Source organism: Echiichthys vipera (genome assembly GCF_963691815.1).
Source record: "Echiichthys vipera genome assembly, chromosome: 4".
NCBI classification, from domain to species: Eukaryota; Metazoa; Chordata; class Actinopteri; order Perciformes; family Trachinidae; genus Echiichthys; species Echiichthys vipera.
Genome location: NC_139829.1, coordinates 19,811,167 through 19,834,891, shown reverse-complemented (window position 1 = coordinate 19,834,891; position 23,725 = coordinate 19,811,167). Strand labels below are relative to the sequence as shown.

Below are 23,725 nucleotides of genomic sequence, written 5' to 3'. Positions count from 1 at the left end.
CTGCCTGAGCTGATTTAAACACAAAACATCTCTCAGAGTGATTGTGTTGGCTGAGTTCATCAGTGGATTCTCCTCTGATTATTCAAGTCAGTCAACGAGGACAAAGTAGACTCACTATCACTAGTGTTTTTTTCCGACAGTTTTATAAAACTACCTTTAATTATCTATAAATAAAATCCATATCAATGGTTTGTGATTTTGTGGTTTTCATTTACTGAATATAATTATAATATATTATTATTGTCGTCCGAGTTTATGTGTCAGTTTAACAACCCAAATGTCCTCCCTGTAGGCTGGAAAATGTAGTTTGGGCACAGGATAACAGGCTTTTCCCAAAACAATGAACACCTTAGTAAGTTCATACAAATTCATCAGAATCTGTTGTTCATGTGGCACAGCTTTCCCAGACCATTGAACAGCAGGCTAATCCAAAAATAATAATAACTAGACCTGCAAGCAGGCATTAACAGGGTCAACACAGGTCCCAGTTTGAACCCAGCACAGATAGTAGTTTGAAAAAAGAAAGTGTACTTGATACCTCAGTGACAAGACGACTGAACAGGCAGGTTTGGCCAGTGTACATTGCTCGTCTGGTGTTTGGAGCCGAATATTGTAACTGCAACCTGCACAATGCAGAATGCAGCAGAATGCAGAAGGACCCCCCACCCCCCCTTCTGATTGTTTTATGTTTTGTAGAAAAGTTTGCAGTCTATACATTTTGTATTTGACTATTACCTGAAAATGTTGTTGTATTTTATGTGCACTTCTCAAAGAGATTTGTAAGCCTGGTTTTGGATGGTTCAAATGTCCCTAGGTACTTACTAATCTACTGCTAAATCTAGAGGCTTAAACTCGAACGTTGTCACCGACAAAAATTGCATGCAACTGAAAGTATTCATATCTGTTCCAATAAACACCCATTATTGTTTAACTTGTAAGTAAACAACATTTCAGTCAACCTTAGCTTGATGATTGACAGAGTTTGGGTGCATCCATCATGTGTGCGTGTGTGTCTGAATATCAAATGTCAGGTGGTTTTAATGATGCCAAACTCCTGGCTCGCCAAAACAAATAATGAAAATCCAGCCATGACAGTGATTACTGAATTCAAGTCAACAAAGGAAGTAATTGAAAGCTGTTAAAATGATCAAGACCTTTGGCAGTCACAGACACCTGTCATTATACATTATACAACTAAAAGGTTTGAGGACAGTCACAAATATGCTTATGCAACTACAAAACCAAACAAGCTTCTGCTACTCCATCACCCCCTGTCGGCCTATTGCGAAAACATTTTGGGAAATGCTCCGACGGCTTAATTAAAAATATTCACCATGTTTGGCGATGTCGATCACAAACTGATGTTTAGTCAATTCTGTGAAACAACTGGTTAAGTGGACTTAAGATGGATGTCTGTACAAAGTTTTGTGTAAAACCGATTTATGGCGAAGAAGTTATGACTTAAAAGTTGGCCTTTATTGCACTACCTCAGGCAGATTGGGGTCATATTTATAACTTCTTAATGGTCACGTGTCTGTTGTACCATCTCACAGGAACTTACAAAAGCATTTCTGAAGAAGATTAATAATAATATTAAATAGCCCCTAATGATCAAAATTAAAAATTATTTTGTCATAATTTTCAACCATTTGGAGCTGAAAAACATGTCTAATGTTAGAGACAAACACATTTAAAATAACAAGGAAGATAACTTAGTTTCTTAGTATCTAACCTTTAATTGCCTTAAGGATGTGCAGAGACAGTGGAGAACAGACTGGATGGATCTTTCGAGGAAATAATGATATGATTTGACAGGAATGGAAAGAAACATGGTAGACATGAGGAAATCAAAGCTGCCAAACTGGAAAAGTCCCTAGTTCAGCAGGATTGCCTGCTGTGTGGAGCAGATGCATTCAACAGACAAACAAGAGTATCCTATGATGAAATGATGGTGAAGAATTTACTACAACCCCTTTGCAAGAACACATGTATAGTGTATTTTGGTATATTGATTAGTACACAAATGCATGAATATAGATTATATAAACAATGCACTTTCCAATTTCAGTGCAGTCCTGGAAGTACAAAACACCTGCTTGTAGTTAAATGCATTTAGATGAGGAGATTAGGGTTTCCATGGGGGCCTGCACAACAAATTGTCACAAAGCTATGAAGACAAAAGGCTAGAAGGTCAACATGCAGACAAAACTAAACAAAATAAAAAAACATTGACAAAATGTTCCTTGAATCTGATCATGATTCAGCACAAAGATGTGAACAATGTTCACAAGAGAGAGAAGAAAATCAAGATTTAGAAGAAATGTTGAAATGTGAAATTAGGTAGAAATGTTTACAAAGCCTTTGTAATTGTGGCTACATGATTAAAACCTGTTTGTGGTTTTGTGAATAAGAAGTTAGGGGTTTTCAGGCCTGCATTTTCAATACATACAAAAATAACACATGCATATTTGATTAGGTTTGGAGCCGTAAATAGGGTTGTCTAAAACGTTTTCCGAAAATAAAGTGTTTGCTGTTGATGGGAATTTAGATTATTATTATTATTAGGGTTAGGGTTTATATTGTGTGTGTGTGTGTGTGTGTGTGTGTGTGTGTGTGTGTGTCCATCCCCTCAGTCAGAAGGTTTGTTACGCCTTCATCATTTTCTTCTTTTGTGGGCAGTTCTTTCTGGTAAACTGCAGCTGGGGACAAAGGGAAAGTCCTCTAGTTTCCTCATTCTCTGCCCTGTCTGCCTCCATCTGCACCAAAGATGTTTTTCCTGTCAAGAAGTACTTTCAAAAAACTCAGACTGCCTGTTTGCGTTCACAGAGTTTAATACTAACGTGCAAATTCTGTGTTTTTCACTGGAAAGCTGACATTTTTATGTAGGCTTACTTAATTACTGTATAAGTTGCATATGTACTATTACAAAACATATGATAAGTTAACATCTGTGGAATCAGTTCATTTCAGTTTGGTTTGCACATTTGGGACAGCACGGTGCTAAACTTTCAAGTGTTGATTCTCTGATTCATGTTACTTTTTCTTTTTATAGTCGTCTGCTTTATAATAGTTCGTAGTAATTCCTCATATTTGATTCTGTCGACCTCCTTCTGGAGAAAACTTTTTTTTGGTGTGTGTTGAGAAGTACTTTCAAACAACGGACCACCTGCTTATTTTGCTTTCGTGAACTACAAGAATGACCTGCGAACTTGGTCGGACGTTGGACCCAACTTCCACAGCCGTTTTTATAGGTTCATCGTTCAAAATTTGCATATGATGTTTTTCTGCAAAATACATCAAATGGATTTATACGTTTCCTTGTGGATTTCATTCATTTCTGTTTCATTTGGTCCGCACATTTGGGACAGCGTGGTGCTAGCTGTCCGGATCAGTGCTAGGCAGCCTCCACAGTGCAGGTGGATTATTTGTAAAAAAAAAAAATAATAATAATAAAAAAATAATAATAATAAATTCATGAAACAATAAGGAAATCTGTAAACCTATGTAACAGAGTTTTTGCAGTAGTATTCTGATAATGACTTGGAATGATGAAAATTGCATTGTCTGTAGTCATTAACCTATTAACCTACAGCCCAAATCGACACAAAGACAGAAAGTACAGGACTGGAGGCAAAAGTTAAAGAATGACAAAAGCTGTTTGACAGTGCATGCAGGGGAAGCTCTTACCTCGGGCTGTGAGAGAAGGAAGTGTCTTTATAAATAATGGAAACATATATGGAAATAAGGGAAAGGTGGTTAATTCTACATGTTGCATGCTTTGGATGACATTTTGAAATATACTTCATCCTTTCTTTCTTTGTATATATGAGAATGCCACAACACAAATACATAAAAATTCATGATTTGTTCTCTCATTTTGATCTCAACTACTGGCTGTCCTCATGCACTCCTCATACCTGTAACTATATGAAGTAATATTGCAAGTACACGCCTGTAAGGTTTTGTGACTGCCTAAGGGCTGGTAAAGAGATGCTGCGAATGCATGTAGTATGAATTGTAGAAGCACCACCCTTGCCATTCTACCGCAAGGACCAATACCTTCTGACTCTTAGATATTAATAACTTGATTTTGTAGCAGCCAAGAGAATGCAAAACCACACAGTTCCAACACTGAGTCATCACTGTGGTTCTCACGGCTGGTTTTGTTAAACAAAAAAAAATTTCCACAGCTTCTTTGCAATCCCTTAAACTAGGATATAAAATGTGTTGAACTGTGCAAACGCCCAGTGAAGTTGGGTGACGGCTATCTCCAGCACAAACAGACAGGTGGATAGTTAATGATGATGATGATCCACTAAGCATGAACAAATTACATAAACTCATAGTGAGGTGATCATTTCTTAATAATGAGCAAAGGGGACTCATGATACATCCTGCATTCATTTGTGCATTAGTTCTACATTTGTACCCATGTTACCTCAAACCCCCAAAGCTGTAAGAGGAGAAATACATGTGTGAACGTATTTAATTCATTCGACAATACCTCTTTCGAATGTCTGAGGATGAGATTTTTGGTTATAAAGGCATTTTCTGCTTGATTTAATTTTTTTAAATGAGCTTGAGATTTGGAGGAAGCTGCAACATTTCGCATCATCTTGCACAAAGGGAATCATGACGCAGCTTAAACCCTCGTTGACCTGAATGGGTCAACACTTTATAATCCTCCTCAGGAGCACGGAGAGATAAGAAAGTGAAACTAACATTTATTTGCTACTTATTTCAGGGATTTTTGGTTTTGTGTATGTGGCAGCTGTTATAATACACTTACCTATTACAAAGGCCCAATTAATTAACTGAGTATATATAGGCATCATTGTTGCCACTTAACTGTAAACTCTAAGCAAAGAACAGGCTGTTAAACATGACCTACAAGTGCAGCTGGTTTGAGCACATATACAAATTCAATAACATAGACACCCTTGAATGTAATGCGGTACAACAATATAAGCCCTCTGGAAAGTACATCACCGAGATTTCATAAATGTGGAAGTTTTCACAAGGCTACCATGTGATTATATAATATTTCATAGACAACTGCATCATCATTTCTGGTTTCATAACACTATGATATTTGCTCACGCAGCAACCCAGTCTGAATCTGAATTATTGTTTGCATGAGAATTTAGCTTTTCCTTTTTAAGACGGGGCTGAGCCAGAAAGCAGTTTTTGATTTGTCAGGTCTATGTTCCAACCCTCATGAACCTCCATGGTCATAAGCTTTTGGTAGTGACGGAAAGAATGAGGGATCACACACACAATCTAAACATCTACTTCTGCCCCCCTTGCTCCGACGACACCCCTCTTTGAACTCAGTCTTACATTTTGACCTTGACTACACGCCTGTAAAGTTGCATGACTGCCTTTTTCGTGACTTTCTATCACACAGTTACGAAGCTATTGCAGTGACAAAATCTGTCCACAGACAGACGGACATATAAACACCTATCAAAATACTCAGACCCACCTCTGAGGTAGTTCCTGCTACAGTAGGTGCCTCCAGACAAGATACATAGAGTTAAAGATAAGAAAGTATTAGACATATCAGATAATTCATCAATCGATACAACGTTGTGTACGTCCTGCTGCCCTCCATGCATCACCAGCTGAGAAATGTTCTGTTTTTATGGCTTTTGTAAAATTTATTTTTACATCTTGTACTTGAATCTTAAAGCAAGTGTCACAGCTGTAGACTAGTGTCATATCTTTTTCAGAGAAATAACATTCTGTGAGGGAACTCTAGCTCAAGCACTGTGTATTTCCTCTGCTCTGCTGCCATCTATTGGTCCGTTCAGAAGCCTTCATGAACTGTTATTTTTGAGTTATGGACTCCATTTCAATGAAAATGAGTATGAATTAATACCAGTATATTCCTCTTGTTTCAACAGTAGACCATATACAGTCTATGGTTGTGACATTTATTATTGGCCTTACCCAACTGTGCAACAAAGAGTCAAACACCTAAGTAAGTCTCGTAAAAGTAGTTTAGTCTATATTGTCTTTAAAAGAAGGTTTACGCAGTTGTATGATCACAGACCTGGGGTCAGTTTGACCCTATTCGGTTGATAACTGTAATTTTAAAGCTGATACAAGTTTTTTCCCCATTTTTAAAAAACACTGTTGCAAAAGAACATTCAGTTTTCTTTGCACAAATGTGACAAATGTGAATTAAACTGAATCGGCAGAATTTAAGTCTGAATTTCAGTTGAATTTTTAAAAATGATCAGAGGTCTAAGGAGTACTCAGAGCTTTCGCTTAAGTAAAAGTAGTAATAGCAGTGTAGAAATACTCTGTTACAAGTCCTGCATTCAAAATGTTACTTATGTAAAAGCACAAAAGTATCAGCACTAAAATGTGCTTAAAGTACAAAAAATAAAAATACTCATTGTGCAGAATTGACTGTTTCAGAAAAGTATATTATTTGATTATAAAGTAAATGTCTAATGTTGCAGCTGATAAAGGTGGGGCTGGTTTTATTTACTTTATATACTGCTGTGTAAGGCAAGGCATCTTTATTTATATAGCACATTTCATACCGAGGCAATGTGCTTTACATAAAGACACAACATTTTTAAAAACAGCATAAAAACAAAAAACACAGTTAAAAGCAGGAGCAAAAAAGAAAATAGATAAAGTTTAAAGTTATTAAATAGAGCTCAGCTAAAAGAGAAATGTTTTTAACCTGGGTTTAAAAGTGCTCACAGTTGGGGCTGATTTCAGATCTGCTGGTAGTTTCTTCCAGTTGTGTGCAGCATCACAGCTAAACGCTGCTTCACCATAGTTTGAACTCTGTGTAACTTCATCTATTACAATATATGTTGATAATATTTTATAGTTATAGTCTGAATCTGTAAAGTAACTAAAGTTACCAAAACATGTAGTGGAGTAAAAGTGTAAAATAAATTAAAATGGAATTATTCAAGGAAAGTATCTCAAATAGATCTTAAGTACAGTACTTGAGTGAACGTACTGACTTACTTTCCACAACTGCAAATTATAAGAAATTAGCAGAAATGTATTTTTATCCAATTTTATTTACATCAGATATATTTATATGCAATGAATGTGGAAGAAACCGGAGCCCAGGAATAAACCAAACATCTAGGTAACCTCCCGCTCTACTGGTCTCTATCCCTCTGTGATGAAGGGCGGGGCCAGTGGAGGAGAACATAGATATACAGTACAGTATATAATGTTTATATATGTTTATATCATAGACTCAGACGCAGATTAATGAACAGGCTGGCTTAGGCTGCAGCCTAGGGGTCCCAGGTGTGTTTTTCATTTTTAGTTATATTGATATAGTTGATATATAGTACAGTTTGTCCAATACATGGCACACTTTAATGTCCTGTTTTTCTATTTCTCTTGCACTATTTAGAATTTAGACATTATTTATTTAATGTATATATATTTTGTACTATTGCAACGTGGGCTGGAGTGAAACGTATTTCAACTTTGACTTTGACTTTGAACACTACACTGGAAGAAAAACAACTTGCAAGTTGCCTTAGAAACATTAAAACAATTAAGTCGCTGATTGTATATAAACGGGACACATTTACCCAATCAGCCTTCATCATGTGGCCGGGTTCATAAGTTTTTATGTCAAATGATACGTCACTCGCTGTTAACAAACATTATAGAGTCAAAATGTCAGAAAGGAAATGTGATAGCGGAGCACGACAAAGAAACACACAACGACTGAAAGCACAACAGGACCAAGATCTACTAAAGAAAATCCTAAATTGACAGAATTTTTCAAGGTTGCTGACTCTTCTTCTGTTCTAGCTGTTGTTTTTTCTGATAAAGCATGATTAATAATGTGGAGGGCCCAAACAAACAGTAGCCTAAGGGCCCCTGACCACCTTAATACGCCACTGCATAGACCGTATGAAAAGGTTCATGGAGGGGACGGTCCCCACCTGGATGTGAGGCTCGGTTTAGCCACGAGGGGGCGTGAGATCGGTGAGAGGGCTGAGCCAATCAGAGGCGGAGTAGGGCGGGTCATGCGTCATCCCAGGAAGAGAAACAACGCCTCCCCTCTCACACAAAGATTCCTCTTCTGTCAACACAGTCATCTGCTTTTCACATCGCTTTGTGCTCCTTCACACCATGTCAGCACCTGGCCTCGCCCTGGTGGTCCTCGCGGTGTCTCTATGGCCCGGTAAGATGCACATTTACATGCACCGACTTCAACGTCTGCATTACTGTCACCTGACTGGACGCCATTAGTTATGTTGTGAAATATCAGGTTGTTATCGTGGGATTTATGAAATCCGAGCCTACACTCAAACAAACAAGCACAATAAAGGATGCAGCTGTATTCTGACCACTTCTGAAATATGTTCTTTTTTTTAAAGGTTGCTTTTAAAATTCTTTTAATTTCTCTCCACTGTCTGTATCATATGTCTTTCTGCTGAAAGGAGACTCCAGGTTCATCACAGACCCTTTGTCTTTCATCAAACAGAAATCTCTGGTGAGTTTGAGAATAATACACACACACAGACCTGCTGTACTGTACCTAACACATTCAGTTATGTCAGAAAAATGCTAGCCTCATTGAGATATTGTTATTCGTGTGTGTGTGTGTGTGTGTGTGTGTGTGTGTGTGTGTGTGTGTGTGTGTGTGTGTGTGTGTGTGTGTGTGTGTGTGTGTGTGTGTGTGTGTGTGTGTGTGTGTGTGTGTGTGTGTGTGTGTGTGTGTGTGTAAATAATTCATTAAAGGTGATGTTATTGTCACTTCAGCAAAATTTCCATTAAAAGTAACACTGAGAAACGGTACAGTATCAATCTGCACAGGAAACAGCGTAAACTCTGGCTTTGTGTTTGAATGACATTTGTGCTGACATGAATGTCTCCAGGTCTAAATAAATAAGCTCACTGTTGCATCTTCTTATTAGACACTGGATGTGTGTTCAGAGTGCCGCCACACCATCCAGCTGTCCGCCAACATGATCGCCAGCAGAGATGCCAAGGTGAGGATGTTGGCGACTCACTCACCGCACCAGTTTAACTTTACATTCACTTCACTGTACTGACCACATGTGCTGGGTTTGTTGAACTGTTTAATGAGGAAACGGTCAGACAACCTGCAGATGGGATCCCTTCATCTTTAAAAGTTCAATCTTAAAACCGATGTTTTATAATGAGGTAGTTGCCCGTCGTATGCACAGATTCAGCGAGAGAAATTCCAACATTTTAATGTCAGGTTTGTATATTTTACACATGCTCGCTTTCTACTTTGCAGAGTAGACGCCCCGGTATTATTGCCGTGACATAACGGTAATACTGTGCTTTTGCAGGAGAATGTATATGAAACTTTGCACGCTCTGTGCCAACGCCTCCCAAGAGAACAGGCATCAGATTGTGATTTACAGGTGAAAACGTATTTGCCGAAAGTCCTGCAGCTGACCCCTGGTCCCCTGGTGAGTTTGCCCTCTTTCTTTCCTCTTTCGCTTCTTTATAGACACATGGGGAAAATAATTAACACGTTGGCCTTCAATGACCACCTTTTTAATGCAAGATAATATGTTTATGCAGAAACCAGGAGACACCTGTAAGGTTTTTGGACTCTGTGCTGCCCACAAGGAGGAACTACTGAAACTTCCCCACCACGCCACTAATAAAGACGTATCCAGCTCTGCACTCGACATGGCCACTGGCACCCACGTTAATGTGAGAAAGCAGAAGTGGAAGTTGAAATAAAAGTTGTGCTTTTTATTTTCATACTAAAAATGGCCCTTTCATCATGTTATTCTCTCTCTCTAGGGGCAGTTCAACCCAGCTTGCACCCTGTGTTTGTTTATCATCAGGAAACTGGAGACACTGTTGCCCAAAAATATGACTGAGGTGACTTTTTAAATAACATTTAATAACATAAGGCACATATCCCTCACCATAGATCACATCATGTAAATATGTTCTCTTTGTTGCCCTGCAGGAGGCTTTGGTGAAGCTCATGGACGAGGTCTGTGATCTCTTACCGCAGAGTTATAAGGACGAGTGCGATGATTTTGTCGACAAATACGGCGCACAGATAGTCGAATTCCTCTTATCGTCAGCTGCACCTAACACCATATGTATGCTTTTGCACCTCTGTTTGTTCAAGGAGCAGCCTGTTCCAGGTCAGTCATGTTTAGGATGAAATCTTTTGGGCCGTTGTTTCGCTCATCGGTTTGACCTGAACCTCACAGTTCCACCACGTTTAATGCTTCCCCAGAGTTGTTCCTTCCCTCGGATTGTGAGTCGTGCCGCATACTGGCTGTGCTGAGCCGACTTCACCTGGGTCTCAACTCCACCGAACCTCAGACTTCCTCTTTCCTCCAGTCTGTGTGTGTCCATCACCCCAATGCCGTTCCCAAGGTCTGACCCTTTGCTCCCACTAACAAAATATCCCTCAGTACTCCAAACTAGCAAAACAGTTTTTACTCAGGTTGACTAACCAAAGAAAATCTTTCTACTTATTACTCTATGCTTTGGTAATATTGTCTGTTACAACCATGCCAATCAAGCATACTGAATTGAAATTGTGAGTTACACTCTCTTCCTCTGTGCTCTTTTCAGTGTGAGGCTTTCACCAAAATGTACGGCTCCCGACTGGAGATGGTTTTGGGAAACCAGTTGGACGTTCCAAATGCTTGTGAAGTAAGAATGAGCGCTTTTAAAAACACGAACATGCACATGAACAATGACCTGTCTCACTAAATATCTACAACAGAGAAATGAGTAGACTTCTTTAGGTGACTAATATACAAACATTAGTTGATTTACTAACTTCATCCGTTTGACAAGGCTTCATCCACGCAACAGCAAGCATGAACGCAGTGTAACCACTCCCGTGCTCATGAGCACATATTCTTCGGCCAGGTTCACTCTTTTCTCCCATCTGCCCTGCAGAGAGCTGATCTGTGCGTTGCATCGAAGAAGTTGGAGCCGCTAGGAAAAAATCATTGTACTTGGGGACCGAGCTACTGGTGCAAAGACGTTCAAACTGCTCAGAAGTGTGGCGTAAGTTATATACGAGTAAATGACTGTGTACAATAGTTGTTTTTCTTTGCCATTTGCAGCAACAGCAACCCAAATAATCACATATACTGAGGATATTTCACAACCATCAAACATGATCCAGGCTTTTTTTCCCTATCTACAGGACTCTTATTGAGTTGACTGTATCCAACTTCTCTTTTGTAGAGAATTTAGCCTGTTGATTCAGGTTTTCAATGATTTGTTTCATGATGAATAAGTATTTAATACTGTGTTTTGTAGTAAACAGTTTATAGAACTATCAGGGTCTTTTCAAACACTGTGTTTGAAAAGTTAAATGGGTTAAATAAAACACATTTTATTTTCTGAAAAGGACATCATTTAAACTTGCATGGGTCCCCACCCTCCCCCTTGCCCTGACCTGCTGACTACTTGGAATAGTTTAAAATACTAACGTGATTTGTGAATAATTCAATCTCTGTCTCACTTCCTATTTCTGTTTTTATCTGCAGAACCAGGCCTTCTGTGAGAAATATATGTGGAACGAGTGAACCAAACCGTCAAGTCTGTGTGCACACAAAGAACTGCTTTCTTTTTACAAATGTATTGCACTGATCAAATGTTAAACTTTTATACATTTGCACAAACGATTTTACTTTATGGGGGGAAATGCCCCATCTCATATACCATTTCAATCAGTGAGCCATAAATATTCATCATAAAGTGTTACCGTTGCATTAGGAGTCACAAGACTGAGGCAGGGTCTGATTTGTGAATACCATTATTTTGTAGATTGCTATATGTATGTATGTATGTATAATGAATGTGGAAATTGCAACAAAAAAAAAAAAACATTTGTCACACAGGATGAGCTCTTTGTGTGCATTTGCACTACTGACTACTCAACAAAGCTTCTTCTTCTGCTATCTTGTGCGACAAAGTTAAAATCAAAAGGCTTGTCATTAAAATCCAATGTACAGACAGAGACATGTGTCCTGAAGTTTGTTTATTTGGATACTTCCCCATAGTAAAAACATAAAATTGGAAAAGAAAAACAGTTAAAAAAAAAGTCTTGATGCTCTTTTGTCACTCATTTCTATATTCTGTTACTTTCAATCACTTAAATACACAGTTCATTTCAATATGGTGACAACACTTCTGGCCATTCACACAGAGGGAAATGCAGCCTCACTTACACCCCTGTGTGGTTATTTGTGTTATCGTCACTCTCTTGTCTCTTCCAGATCTAGGAGAGAGGGAAAAAAAGACTTGTTACATTCAATTACTTTTTTCTTCTTTTTTTTTTACAATGATTTAAAACTGCAAACTGTCATGAAAAAATATTCAACTGATACCCTTTTTTGAAGCTATGCTATCTTTATTGGAAACTACTAATACTTTGCCATAATTATCATTAACTTTGACAATTTTTAAGTAATTACGATTAAGCCCATTTAGTTTATCAGCAAAAATCACCAGGGAAACACTGGATTAATATATTTTTTTAAGGGAAGCTTGATCTGGGGCCACATGCACAAAACTCTTTAGATTCACAAAGGTAGAAATACGCATATGCAGTCTTTTCAAACGGGCTCCTAAAAAAAAGATCAAATTCAAGCACTTTTCAAGCATTTCAAAGTGCATTGTCAAGCTTTTCCAGCACCTTAGAGCTGTAGTAAATTACATGTTTATGTACTGAACAAACAGTAAACCAATTATTGCACTTGTTTATCACTGTGCTATATTTTAGTTTACTATTGTGCTGTAAAAAAACAAAATTATGTTTCCTCACATGTTTCCATCCAGAGGGATGACAAGAGGAAAACAAAGTTTTCACATTTTAAAATGTGTCTTCTGTCCTGTCTGCAAGTAGACTTGGCATCCTATATACCCTACATTTCAAACAGTATGAAGCACTTTACTCAAAATCAAAGCACCTTTCAAACCTTGAAAACATCACATTTAAATTGAATTGTTAAAGGATTTCTAGCACCCTTAGGAAACCCTGTATAAATCTGCATGTACGCCTGATTTGGTTTTATAAGTCTCAACCATTATGGAGCAGAGGACCCAAGCTTTATTGCCACACCACAGTTCAGCACAAGTGGTTTAAGAAACACACCTAAACTCAGTTTACATATTGATACTTGTACCCACTCGTTAGAAGAGTAACTGAGAAATATGGCAAAGAAAGTACAATTTCACAGATGGTTCCATAGTGCTGCGGTCGCACACAGCTGTGGCTAGTTATAGCATCCATACCACTAATTCATCACATTTCTGCAACCCATCATTGGAGTAAAATCTCAACCATCTTTAGTAAACGTCAGATGATGATCGGTGTTTCATACGTACTAGCGCTCATGTTGATCATTAACAGAGATGACGGCTAAAATTGAAATAAAAAGAACGATGAAATTCACCAATAATATGAAAAAAACCTTCAGCTATCTCAGATAAAACCGTGGTCTGAAGTAGCGCTGCAACTAATGATTATTTTCGATTATTATTCATTATCATATTTCAAATCGATTAAACTGTCGATCACTTCCTAGATTAGTTGTTTGGTCTATAAAATATCAGAAAATGGTGAAACGTGTTGATCAGTGTTTCCCAAAATGACGTCATCAAATGTCGTGTTTTGTTCAGAACACAAAGATATTCAGTTTACTGTCATAGAGGAGTAAAGAACCAGACAATATTCCCATTTAAGAAACAGGATTTTGCCAATTATGGTTGACAATTTATCGATTCATCTTTGCACCTCTAGTCTCAAGGATGCACATGGTGCGCACGATCTCACTGCACAGCCTTCCTTCATAGATACCAGTGAATCTCTGGGAAAGAGCGTATTTTTGTGCATACACATTGTTTATGCATGTGGCTCCTTGTTCTTCATTTATTAATAATGAGGATATATTCACTCTTTTATATCTATACAAAAAAGCCATGGCATTACAGTTTCTATTGAAATGATTGAAAAGTAACCTGTGTGTTGAAAAGAGTAATACTTATTTTTTTCACATCACTACTTTTACTCCCAACACTGCAAGTTAAATGCATCTTAAATGGTCTCTGACATTTTCGAAAACTGCAACTGTCTTTTGTACCGAAGCTTTGCCTTTAAAAAGTGAAAGATATATATAAAGATATATACAAGAGTGTTGTGAGTCCCATCAGATGAGAGGAGAAGACTTGCCTGGATGTAGGCCTCTGACAGGGTAATCATCTGAGGGAGAATGTCAGTCACCTGCAGGTCCTGCATCTCATACCACTTTCCAGTTCCCTGATTAAACACAAAGATATTATTTTAATGTAGAATAACACAACACTGGCTTGGTCAAAACATGATTTGATGCATATTTATATCGTTTGTACTAACGCCACCAGAAATCATTTCAGAAATATCTGACTGCGACCTACGTGATGCAGAACGTGTATTCTGTATGCTCCCTCTGTGGGTTTCCCATCATGCACTACGTTGGCGACGAGGTCATAAGTTGTGTGTTTCTCTGTAATTTGAGCTTCTTCTGTCAAATACTCCCGAAGGTCTACATTCCTGTTAGAGGAAACACAAAGTGACAACATAAACAAGAGCCGATTCATCCTGAGGAAAATACACGTCATCATTCACACAAGTAACATTACACAATAATAAAACACATTTATTAATATTATCAACATGCACATTTTGTATTACAATATAAGAACAGCACTTACGTGATGGGGAAGTTGACAATTGTGGGGTTCTTTTCCACAAAGAAGTTGTTCTTGGTGAATCTTTTGATGCAAAAGACGAGGTACGGAGGAAGTTTAGTCAGCTGGAACCTTTTGAGAAAATTCTCTTTGTAGGTTTTGTACTCCTGAATGGAAATTAGATGGGAAAGCAACCATGGATATTTAGAGTACTCAATAAAAATAAAGAAGAAAGTTATTGGCATAGATTTGATGAAGGGCTGATTGCCTGTTGCCCCACTGCAATTTGATTGGCTATTTGCTAGGTACAGTACTGTTCTTTACTGGTAGTTAGCATAAGTGTGTTTCTTTTAAAGAAGATAGTAACCACGGCCACCATGAACAATGTGGATTGTCTTCCATAGCACACATTCAAAATCTGCCTTTTGAAGAAAAACATTAGACTAAATAGAGCCCACCCGCCGCAGCTGGAAAATCATAATTAACATGGCCTGCTTCTCCAGGGAAAAAATGGCTAACTGCTAGCTTGTCAGAGAAGCTCTTTTTCTTCCTGTGTGTGTTTTTCAGAAGGGATGGTAGTTGGTCAAGAACAGGATTTCAGGGTCAAAGCATCTTTCTGAGAGGATAAGCAAACATGATAATGGCAGGACAACGTAAAATTGAGCTTACTTATCTATGCAAACTGCACAGACGTGCATACATGTAATAGCACATTGAAGAGAACAGGGGAGTGTCATCAGATTATTACCCGTGTTAAACTGTATGTGAAATGTGAAATAGTACATTGTGGCGAATTGTGTAATCCTCAGATCTTGTATTTGTCCAGAGTAGCTGTGTCCCACCGTTATTTTCCACCAAAAAACGCCACTGGATGTGTCCATGTCAAAATGTAATCATCCAGTTTTGGGCTTAGAAAAAAATCTTCAACACCAAAGCTTACCGTATACCAGTACTGGAAAGGTACCGCGCAAACCAGCCGTAAAGAACAATACTTTTTCACGTTTTATTAGTATTGTTACTTTATGAACTCTGTGCAACAGTGGAGCAGCGTGTCTGTGTGCAGCTGCTCTCTGCTTCATCACTGTCTGCAGCCAGAGTGGGCGGGGTTTCATAGTGACATGTCCCTCACAGAGCGAGACCTTCTATGAGCGAGACAGACATGGCTGACAATGGCTTGAGTGTTCCTGCCGACCTTCCTAGGCTTTTTTGAAAAAGCAAACGCACGGAGCAAAATGAGGAAGTAGACGTTGCCGACAGTAAGGGCAAGCCCACGGACACCACAAAGCCCGTCTGACCAACGACCAACTCGGAAAAACATCGAGCTGACAGACATGTGGACTTGTTCAAAGAGTTCAGGGAGCTGCAGATTAAAGATAGATATAAACATAATAGACATAAATACCTTTAAATCTTTATTTTGACTTTTTAAGTTTAAGAATTTTAATAAATAAAAAAAAAAATAATTTTAAAGTTCCACATTCTGTCATCTAATATATTTTCCCATTACTTCTGATGATATTTAATTTTACGTGGTATCTTTTCAGTATTGGTATCGAGATATATTAGGCAGGTATCGTACCGAAGTCATAATTTTGGTATCGTGACTAAACTAATTTCAACATTGTTTTAAGTCAGGTTTTCCCACTTTTGCATGTTATATTTAAGATGATCAGTACCTTCTCTGTGTTGCCATTGAACTTGCCCAGGATGTTGAACAGAGGGACCTGTGGAATAATGAGCTGCTCCTTCTCATCCTTGTACAGTGGAGCTGTTGGGAGGTCAAGCGTTAGAAACAGGAAGGTGGACTCGGACATCTGCTCCTGGTACTCCTCTGTCACGAGCAGCGCCTCTTTCTCCTCTGGTGTCTGAAAATAAATAAATAAATCTAAGAAGGATCCTTTCCTAAATGTATCATTATCTACAAAACTGGTCAGATATTTTTAAAAGTATTTAGGAATAACCCTGAACTATTCTATTAGTAACACCATCATTCATATTACAGATGTCAATAATGATTTCACAACACAAGAAGGAAACTCACCAAATCTGGGTGTGGAAGTTTCTTGGAGAAGATCCGCATAGAGCCTTGAAATGCTTTTGTAATGCTTGCTATTAGAGCAGAACGGAAAATGAGGACAGAAGTTAATTTGCATTTTTCTAACCATTAATAATAAATGAAACATTTGACAGGCTCCAACTAACTCAATTAAATTCAACCTTAGAAAAAGAAAGAAAAATATAATCACCATTCATTTTATATCATATCAAATGTATGTATGTTTTTTCTTCATCTGACACATTAACATGCCAAATACCTATCTGAATATCCCATTAGGACTCAAACTCCTCCGACTCACATGTTTTTTTCTTTGTGCCTCCAAGAGCACCATGCAGAGCATTCAAGAACCACGTCATGAAATCCACAGCATCTCCTGCAGAACAGACAACAATTAAGTAGCATCCCAACCTAGTCCTCATAGAGCAGCATGTGTTTACCATCATAGTGAAGTACTACAGTTTCTGGTAACTAAAGCATTACCTTGCTTGGTAATTTGGAAGTTCTTCTTGCTGCACAGCACCACAGCCTGCAGCATCTCGTGTGGAGACACATGAGCCTTGAAGTTTCTTGGATTCCAAAGTTTGCGCATCAGCTCACCAAACCTCTGCACCAAGAGGAACATGATGTCCCCCGGCGGCCTGCGGATTCCTCTGTAATTTTCCTCCTCCAGGAAGTAGTTTCGCAACGGTGGAACATTTGAAAAAGCCTAGGATGATGAGACAAACGTGAAATAGTTGGGATTATTTAAATGTTTATGACCAAGTCCAGAGAAGGGCTTTTTTCCGATGTGAAGGAAGATTGCTCATGGCCGTCCTTTAAAGACGGCAGGTCATAGAAAGTCGCCAAGTGATGTTCCAATGTTGAGAACACTCTGAAATTTGCATCCTTTGTTTTTGAGAATTCTCAAGGATGCACAGATGGATCCTCATCAAGCTAAAATACCAACAATCCACTGCGTTCACACGCTGCGCAAAGTATTTAAAAATAACGGAAGGGAAACAATACACTTTCAAATGTAAGTGAAGTTATTTTAAATACTATTGCTTGTTGTAGATTTCATAGATTCATTATGAGAATTTAAATAATAATCGTTAAGCTTAACCCCTTAGTTTTCTGTTTACATGTTTAAAACTATCTAAAATAAAAACTATTATAGCAGGATTATTCATTCTTCTTGTTGCAGAAAGCTTTCAAAAAACGAGCTGATAACTCCTGCAGTGCCAGAGTATAAACCCCGTAACGACCACAGGAGATCTTTGTGTTTACATGATGCTCTATAAAAACGATCTAAAATAAAAAGATATTGTAGCTAGAACAGTCATTCTTTCTGCAGCAGAAAGCGAAGGCTTCGGTCTCTCCAGTGACCCCATTGAACAGTGATTCAATTAGCACGTTTCCCAACCACATAACGCACAATTACCCTATTTATGTTTGTATTTACTCTTTTTTAGGGTCAGCCCCGCAAAAAGAAGCGGAAGCACTTCTGCACTCGCAATTTTTTCCAAACTAACACGCTCACAAACGTTAGGCAGAACTCTAGACTCATCTCTACAGAATGCGACTACTAAGGAAGTGTTTTAGCAAGACTGCAGTCTGCATAACAGATTTTATCTCGGGACAATTTTCATAGAGAGTAGGTCTAGACCACACAGCTGCACATTTGTGCACCGTGGCAGTTGTTCATACCTGTAACACCACATTGGCGTAGTCGTTGGCTTTGATGTTGTTGAGCCCTACAATGCCTGGCAGGTAGGTTGTACCATCGTAGGCTCGGTACAGTTTACCCTGCTTGTCCAGCCCTGAAATGTGCTGCTGGGTGAAAGTTGGTTTCAGCACATACTGTAGAGAGAATAAGAACGTGTCAGCAGATAACTAACAGAACTACAGTTTGTACCGTGCAGTATTTTTGATGCAGCACCGCAATATGAATAACTGAACTTCAAAATATATAGTTTTGTAACACATGATCAATATTAAAGCAATTATTTACCTCTCAGTTCTATTCATAACAACATTATAATGAATTTAACATTTACAATCAAAAGTATACTACAATAATTACGAGCCTCTCTCTAACGCAGGGACTTTCCTTACCGTGATATCTTCTAGTGAAGAGTCGATGATCTCGTAGTTGTCTGGCAGACAGTAAAACTTGAGCGTGTGCAGATTCAGGAACACATGATGGGTGAACTGCACACTGTGAGTGTAAGCGTGGGACTTCAAACCTCTACCTAAAAAACGCACAAAGGAGTATGGTTAAATCAGCCAAGGGACAAAGTGATCCCGGGTTAAAAGTCAGATCATGAATTAATTAATCTTTTTTGTCATTATACAGGATGTACAACGAAACGTTGTTCAACTTATCTTGGTGTAAGACAAAGGAAGAAAGATAAGAAATAAAATAAGTTACAGACAAAGAGATGAACAAACCAAAACAGGAGCAGCAGCAGTAAATAAATAAAGTGTTGGTGCAATAGAAAGGTGTCAGTGTAACTTAATAAGTAATAGCAGCAGCATGTATGTGCATGTAACATGTATCCATGTAACAGTGTCCATTATGGTGGAAGTGGGGTGATGGAGGCCGCAGCTCTGGGGTAGACGCTGATTCACAGTGAGTTTGTTTTGGTCCTGATTGTCCTGATATCTCATTCACCTACCTTGAAAGTATTTCCCACATATAAGGCAGGCGTACACGTTGATGTGGGAGAGAGAGATGGAGCAGAGCTTCTCAAAGTCAAAGTCCAGCACACTCCTGATGGATAACCAGACAAGAAGAGGGGGATCAGCTGTTAGAGCAATAGCAGAGGAGGACAAGGCTAACGAGCATGTAGAACTAACGTTAAGTAGATTCAACTTTATCTTGCCTGTTGATGGTGTCGAGGTAAGGACAATGGCGGCTTCTTCGGTCTTCTATTACACGTCCTCGGACTGTTTTGGCTGCCAATGAAACATTAAAGTATAATAACATTACATTATAAATATCTGTATAATATTTCCCTGAATCCCCCCCGGGGACAAATAAAGTTTTTTGAATTGAATTGAATTAATAAAACCTCACTGTATTTGTATATACCTTTATCTTGATTCTTATATTTGATCTTACTATTTCATATTTCACTGTATTATATTTTTGCCAATTCTTGAAACCTGCTAAAGGAAAAAAAAATGACAATAAAGAAATGATTAAGTCTTAATTCTAAGTGAAACGAACACAGTTGAACCAGGTTGTGTTCAATCACTTGTAAGCTAAAAATGCTAGCTGACCCAACCGTTCACCGTGAAGTTGTTAGAGGATGATGGATTTGATCCGCAGGTTGAATCGGAGGGGCGGTGACGTTACGTTAACATGTGATTTACTGGCACTTTAGCCCCGCCTGTGTGACTGGACCGACCCGCGAGTTAAATCGAACCCACTTTCATCTGGCTTCAAGTAGCGTCAGTTAGCTACATGCTAACCAAAACGTAGCACACACGTTAGACGTAAATAAACGCAACTTACGTCTGTCTTCGTCTTCGTCATCGTCCACTTCTTCAGCCTCTCTTTCTCGCTTTAGAGAAACCATCATAGCAGATAGCCCGTGAGTGTGTGTGCGCGGCAAAATAGCGAAGAAAGGTGCAACTTTAGTTGTACAAGAGATGAATGGGTCAGGGCACAGCGCGCTTCGAAACCAAGTCAAAAGGAAGGAGGTTTGGGGAAAAGGATGTCTGAGCTCGGGGGGATGACACATGCGCAGTAACATCTGGGCTGCAATTGCCGAAACACAGACTTTTTTATCGTAAAAGTTTGTTTTACTTAAAAGCTCAGACTTTTTTTTACTTAAAAGCTCAGACTTTTTTTTCATAAAAACTAAGACTTTTTTTTTAAAAGCTAAGCCTTTTTTTCGGAAAAGCTCAGACCTTTCTTACGTAAAAACTAAGACTTTTTTTCATAAAAGCTCAGACTTTTTTTCCGTAAAAGCTCAGACTTTTTTCCATAAAAGCTCAGACTTTTTTTTTCGTAAAAACTAAGACTTTAAAAACAGTACAGTCTATGATAAAAGCCCAGGCTTTTGTGTGTGTGTGTGTCCCGGCCTCCTTCATTTAGCCTTGGTTGTACGTCGCGCATCTACCAAAAAGCAAACTAAAAACTCTCCCGGAGTTCTGAGCTAACGACTGTTCTTCAACTGCTAAATGCTAGCACCGTGGGTTGTTTTGTGAAAGCATAACCTGATGTTTTTTATATTTAATTCATGTAAAATGTATGTGTTGGCGTGTTTAAGAATTCCCCTTTTTTAATACTATATTTTCTAGCTTTACTTATACATTAACTCCGGGAGTGTTACATTTGGACAACAACTAACCGTTAGCTAGCATGTAGCTCTTTGTCAGTGTCTAATGGACCTGGACCAGACTTGTTGCCATCATTTGCGTCATTAGCTCACAAATACTGTCACCGCATTAGAGCTGATTGTTGAAATGGATATTTTAGGGGACGATGAAGCGCACGAGCTGAAATACAAACGTGGGGGCCGCTTGGATATGAGCCATGGCTTCCTGCACCATATCCGGAGGAACCAGATTGCTAGGTGATTTCCTTTAACCAACGTCTAACTAATGCTATTAGCTACCTAACAGACACAACACGTAGAGCTGCAACCACGCATTTGTATAGAAGTTGATCTGATGACGAAAGGTTCAGTAGTAGGGCAGGTAATGACTTACATACCTTATTTTAAGCTCAAAATGAAAATGTAAAGAAAGGTCACACAGGCCCCATGGCCACACTGGAGACAAGACAACATATCACTGCAAAAAGTAAACAAACCAAAGCTCCAGTGTTGCATACTATTATCAGTGTAATAGGCTCGACATGTTTTTTCCTCCATGATGATGGATGTGAAAATAAAAAGGTGTAACATATTTAGGTGTCAAACACTTGATGTGTCTTCATCTATTTGTTATCTCTGATTATTTTGTCAGATATTTAATGTATGACCTTAAGGCACAATAAAACATTACTTTTTTGCTAACCATTGAACAATGCATGTGTCTAAAGCAAAGATGTAGAACAAAAAAAAAGTATTTGTCTATACTTTTTTGGAGGTAGAAAAAAAGAGTTGAATTGAAAAGATACACATAACTTTAGAGTTATTAATATATTTTATATTAATATATATAATCACGATGCAAACTAAAGTAAAACGTCATTATTGATCATTCTATCAATTGTTTTCTCAGTGAATCAGTCAGTTGTTTGGACTCAACAATGGTGAAAGTGTGTCCTAAAGGTGACGTCCTCAAATGTCTTGTTTTGTCCACAACTCAACATTATCCAGTTTACTGTCACAGAGGAGTAAAGAAACCAGAAAATATTACATTTAATAAGCTGGAATCAGAGAATAAAAAAAAACCTTTAAAAATGACTAACTTTAAAAATAGTTGGGGATTAATTTAACAGTTGACATAAAATCAATCAATCTTTGCAGCTTTATTAACTAACTAGGTTCAAAGGTCAGTGATATGCTGCACTGCATGTTTTTAAAACCCATGAAATATTGTACATTTCCAAGCAATGACTAAATGTCGATTTCTTGTCTCTTTAAGAGATGACTACGATAAAGAGGTGAAGCAAGCCAAAGAGGTGAAGCAAGCTAAAGAGCTTCAGCGGCAGCGGAACACAACGACCCCCCGACGACCTCGGCGACCTGATATCCAAGTGTACCATCCCCGACGCAGAAGTAAGTGCGATGCGCTCTGTTGTGTCATTGCCAACGGTAAATCTAGTAAAGATTATTCACGTGTTCTCATTTTGCAGACGGATCAGAACCAGGGGCCGGTGCTGAGGCTGAAGAGTCCAATGAGAGCGGATCAAGCACAGAGACGGAGACCCACGGTACTGAACTCTTCTGGCTCGACTATCAGGCGGACTCTGGTACCATCACCTCCTACCTTGTGCACAAGGTTAATGCAGATCCCTTTGACTGATTTTTCTATCTCTTTGATCTATTTCACTATGCCTTGATCTTAAATTGCCTCGTGCGCTCTCTGTTTCTACAGGAGGATAAGCCTGAGACGGTGGCGGGACGTGTAGCAGAGAAGAACATCCTGGATTCAGCCATGAGGGCAGCTCTAGAGGCTCGAATTCAGATGGAAATTGACAAAAGACGAGACCAAAGCTGAGTGATACACTCAAACAGTATGAGAACAAAGGGTCTACAGGAAAAGAGGAGCAATAGTTCATTTGCAGTTCTGCACTCCCACAAAGCAGTAACACTGTTGACAGTGTTGGGGGCATAATGAGGACTCTGGGATCATGTACAGTGACTGTCAGCGCCGGAGATCCAACTCGATGAGCCACAATCAATCCGTCCTTTGTTTCTAAAAGAGAAGAACCAGCACTTATCAAAGACAGTATGTTCGGGAGTCGACTGTCAGGTTCACGTTTACTACGTTTTGCTCAGCTCGGCTTGTTACCTCATCCCCTCATTCATAACTTCAAGGACACTTGAACACCTTCAAGTTGACTGGACCTATAAACTGATGTTGCAGTTACATTTTGAAAGGAGTTAGGTACTCTTTGACAGAGAGCACTGTTACCCTTCCTCCGCTGTTGAACATGTCCCGTTTTTCTTTTGTTTACAAAGTTCTAGTTTTTATAAACAGGATTTATATATTTTTTTGTAAAATGCTTTGAACTGAACATCAGTACATCAGCAATTTAGAAATGTGAGAATATAGTTTAGTGGATGTAGCCATGATAATGTGTTTGTGTGGCAAATTGTGTTTCATTGTTTTCAGTATTCTAATTTATTTTGGATTGTTGAAATACTTTTATTTTTGATACTGTAATATTTTTGAGGACACAACTCTTTACGTATAAAATGGCACTTTTGGAATTGAACAGCCATAAAATGTGAATGTTTTTTCTCAGTGTCTTTATATGTTATAAAAACACTCAAACCTGTGCGTGGAAGTAACTGACTTTGA

At 38.6% G+C, this 23,725-nt stretch overlaps 3 protein-coding genes across 3 annotated transcripts; 2 read left to right on the top strand and 1 right to left on the bottom strand.

The window, feature by feature from the left end:
* The first annotated feature begins 8,051 nt into the window (after nt 1-8,051).
* Nucleotides 8,052-11,987, top strand: sftpbb (surfactant protein Bb). The gene is made up of 11 exons (XM_083912081.1): nt 8,052-8,185; nt 8,445-8,497; nt 8,922-8,996; nt 9,324-9,446; nt 9,562-9,696; nt 9,790-9,870; nt 9,962-10,145; nt 10,241-10,383; nt 10,585-10,665; nt 10,918-11,028; nt 11,517-11,987. The coding sequence occupies exons 1-11, from the start codon at nt 8,134-8,136 to the stop codon at nt 11,553-11,555; spliced, it is 1,077 nt and encodes a 358-aa protein (XP_083768207.1). The 5' UTR covers nt 8,052-8,133; the 3' UTR covers nt 11,556-11,987.
* Nucleotides 11,988-12,054: 67 nt separating this feature from the next.
* usp39 (ubiquitin specific peptidase 39) lies at nt 12,055-20,422 on the bottom strand. Its single transcript, XM_083913220.1, has 13 exons — nt 20,259-20,422; nt 19,624-19,696; nt 19,417-19,511; nt 18,854-18,990; nt 18,446-18,598; nt 17,240-17,465; nt 17,058-17,132; nt 16,742-16,809; nt 16,377-16,565; nt 14,725-14,867; nt 14,428-14,563; nt 14,204-14,290; nt 12,055-12,250 (listed from the first exon to the last, which is right to left on the bottom strand). Exons 1-13 carry the CDS (start codon nt 20,323-20,325, stop codon nt 12,197-12,199), a joined length of 1,503 nt encoding a protein of 500 aa, XP_083769346.1. The 5' UTR covers nt 20,326-20,422; the 3' UTR covers nt 12,055-12,196.
* Nucleotides 20,423-21,140: 718 nt separating this feature from the next.
* Nucleotides 21,141-23,526, top strand: cUnh2orf68 (chromosome Un C2orf68 homolog). Its single transcript, XM_083911974.1, has 4 exons — nt 21,141-21,324; nt 22,343-22,476; nt 22,554-22,699; nt 22,796-23,526. Exons 1-4 carry the CDS (start codon nt 21,215-21,217, stop codon nt 22,916-22,918), a joined length of 513 nt encoding a protein of 170 aa, XP_083768100.1. The 5' UTR covers nt 21,141-21,214; the 3' UTR covers nt 22,919-23,526.
* The last annotated feature ends 199 nt before the right edge of the window (nt 23,527-23,725 follow it).

Excerpts from the sequence above, each read along its gene's own strand:
- sftpbb (XM_083912081.1), top strand. The coding sequence starts at position 8,134 with ATGTCAGCACCTGGCCTCGCCCTGGTGGTCCTCGCGGTGTCTCTATGG. Across the intron at positions 8,498-8,921 it reads TCATCAAACAGAAATCTCTG|ACACTGGATGTGTGTTCAGA; the intron begins GTGAGTTTGAGA and ends TCTTCTTATTAG. Across the intron at positions 11,029-11,516 it reads AAACTGCTCAGAAGTGTGGC|AACCAGGCCTTCTGTGAGAA; the intron begins GTAAGTTATATA and ends TTTTATCTGCAG.
- cUnh2orf68 (XM_083911974.1), top strand. The coding sequence starts at position 21,215 with ATGGATATTTTAGGGGACGATGAAGCGCACGAGCTGAAATACAAACGT. Across the intron at positions 21,325-22,342 it reads CGGAGGAACCAGATTGCTAG|AGATGACTACGATAAAGAGG; the intron begins GTGATTTCCTTT and ends TGTCTCTTTAAG. Across the intron at positions 22,700-22,795 it reads CCTCCTACCTTGTGCACAAG|GAGGATAAGCCTGAGACGGT; the intron begins GTTAATGCAGAT and ends CTGTTTCTACAG.
- usp39 (XM_083913220.1), bottom strand. The coding sequence starts at position 20,325 with ATGATGGTTTCTCTAAAGCGAGAAAGAGAGGCTGAAGAAGTGGACGAT. Across the intron at positions 14,291-14,427 it reads GAATACACGTTCTGCATCAC|GGAACTGGAAAGTGGTATGA; the intron begins GTAGGTCGCAGT and ends GTGTTTAATCAG. Across the intron at positions 12,251-14,203 it reads TGTCAGAGGCCTACATCCAG|ATCTGGAAGAGACAAGAGAG; the intron begins GCAAGTCTTCTC and ends CCTCTCTCCTAG.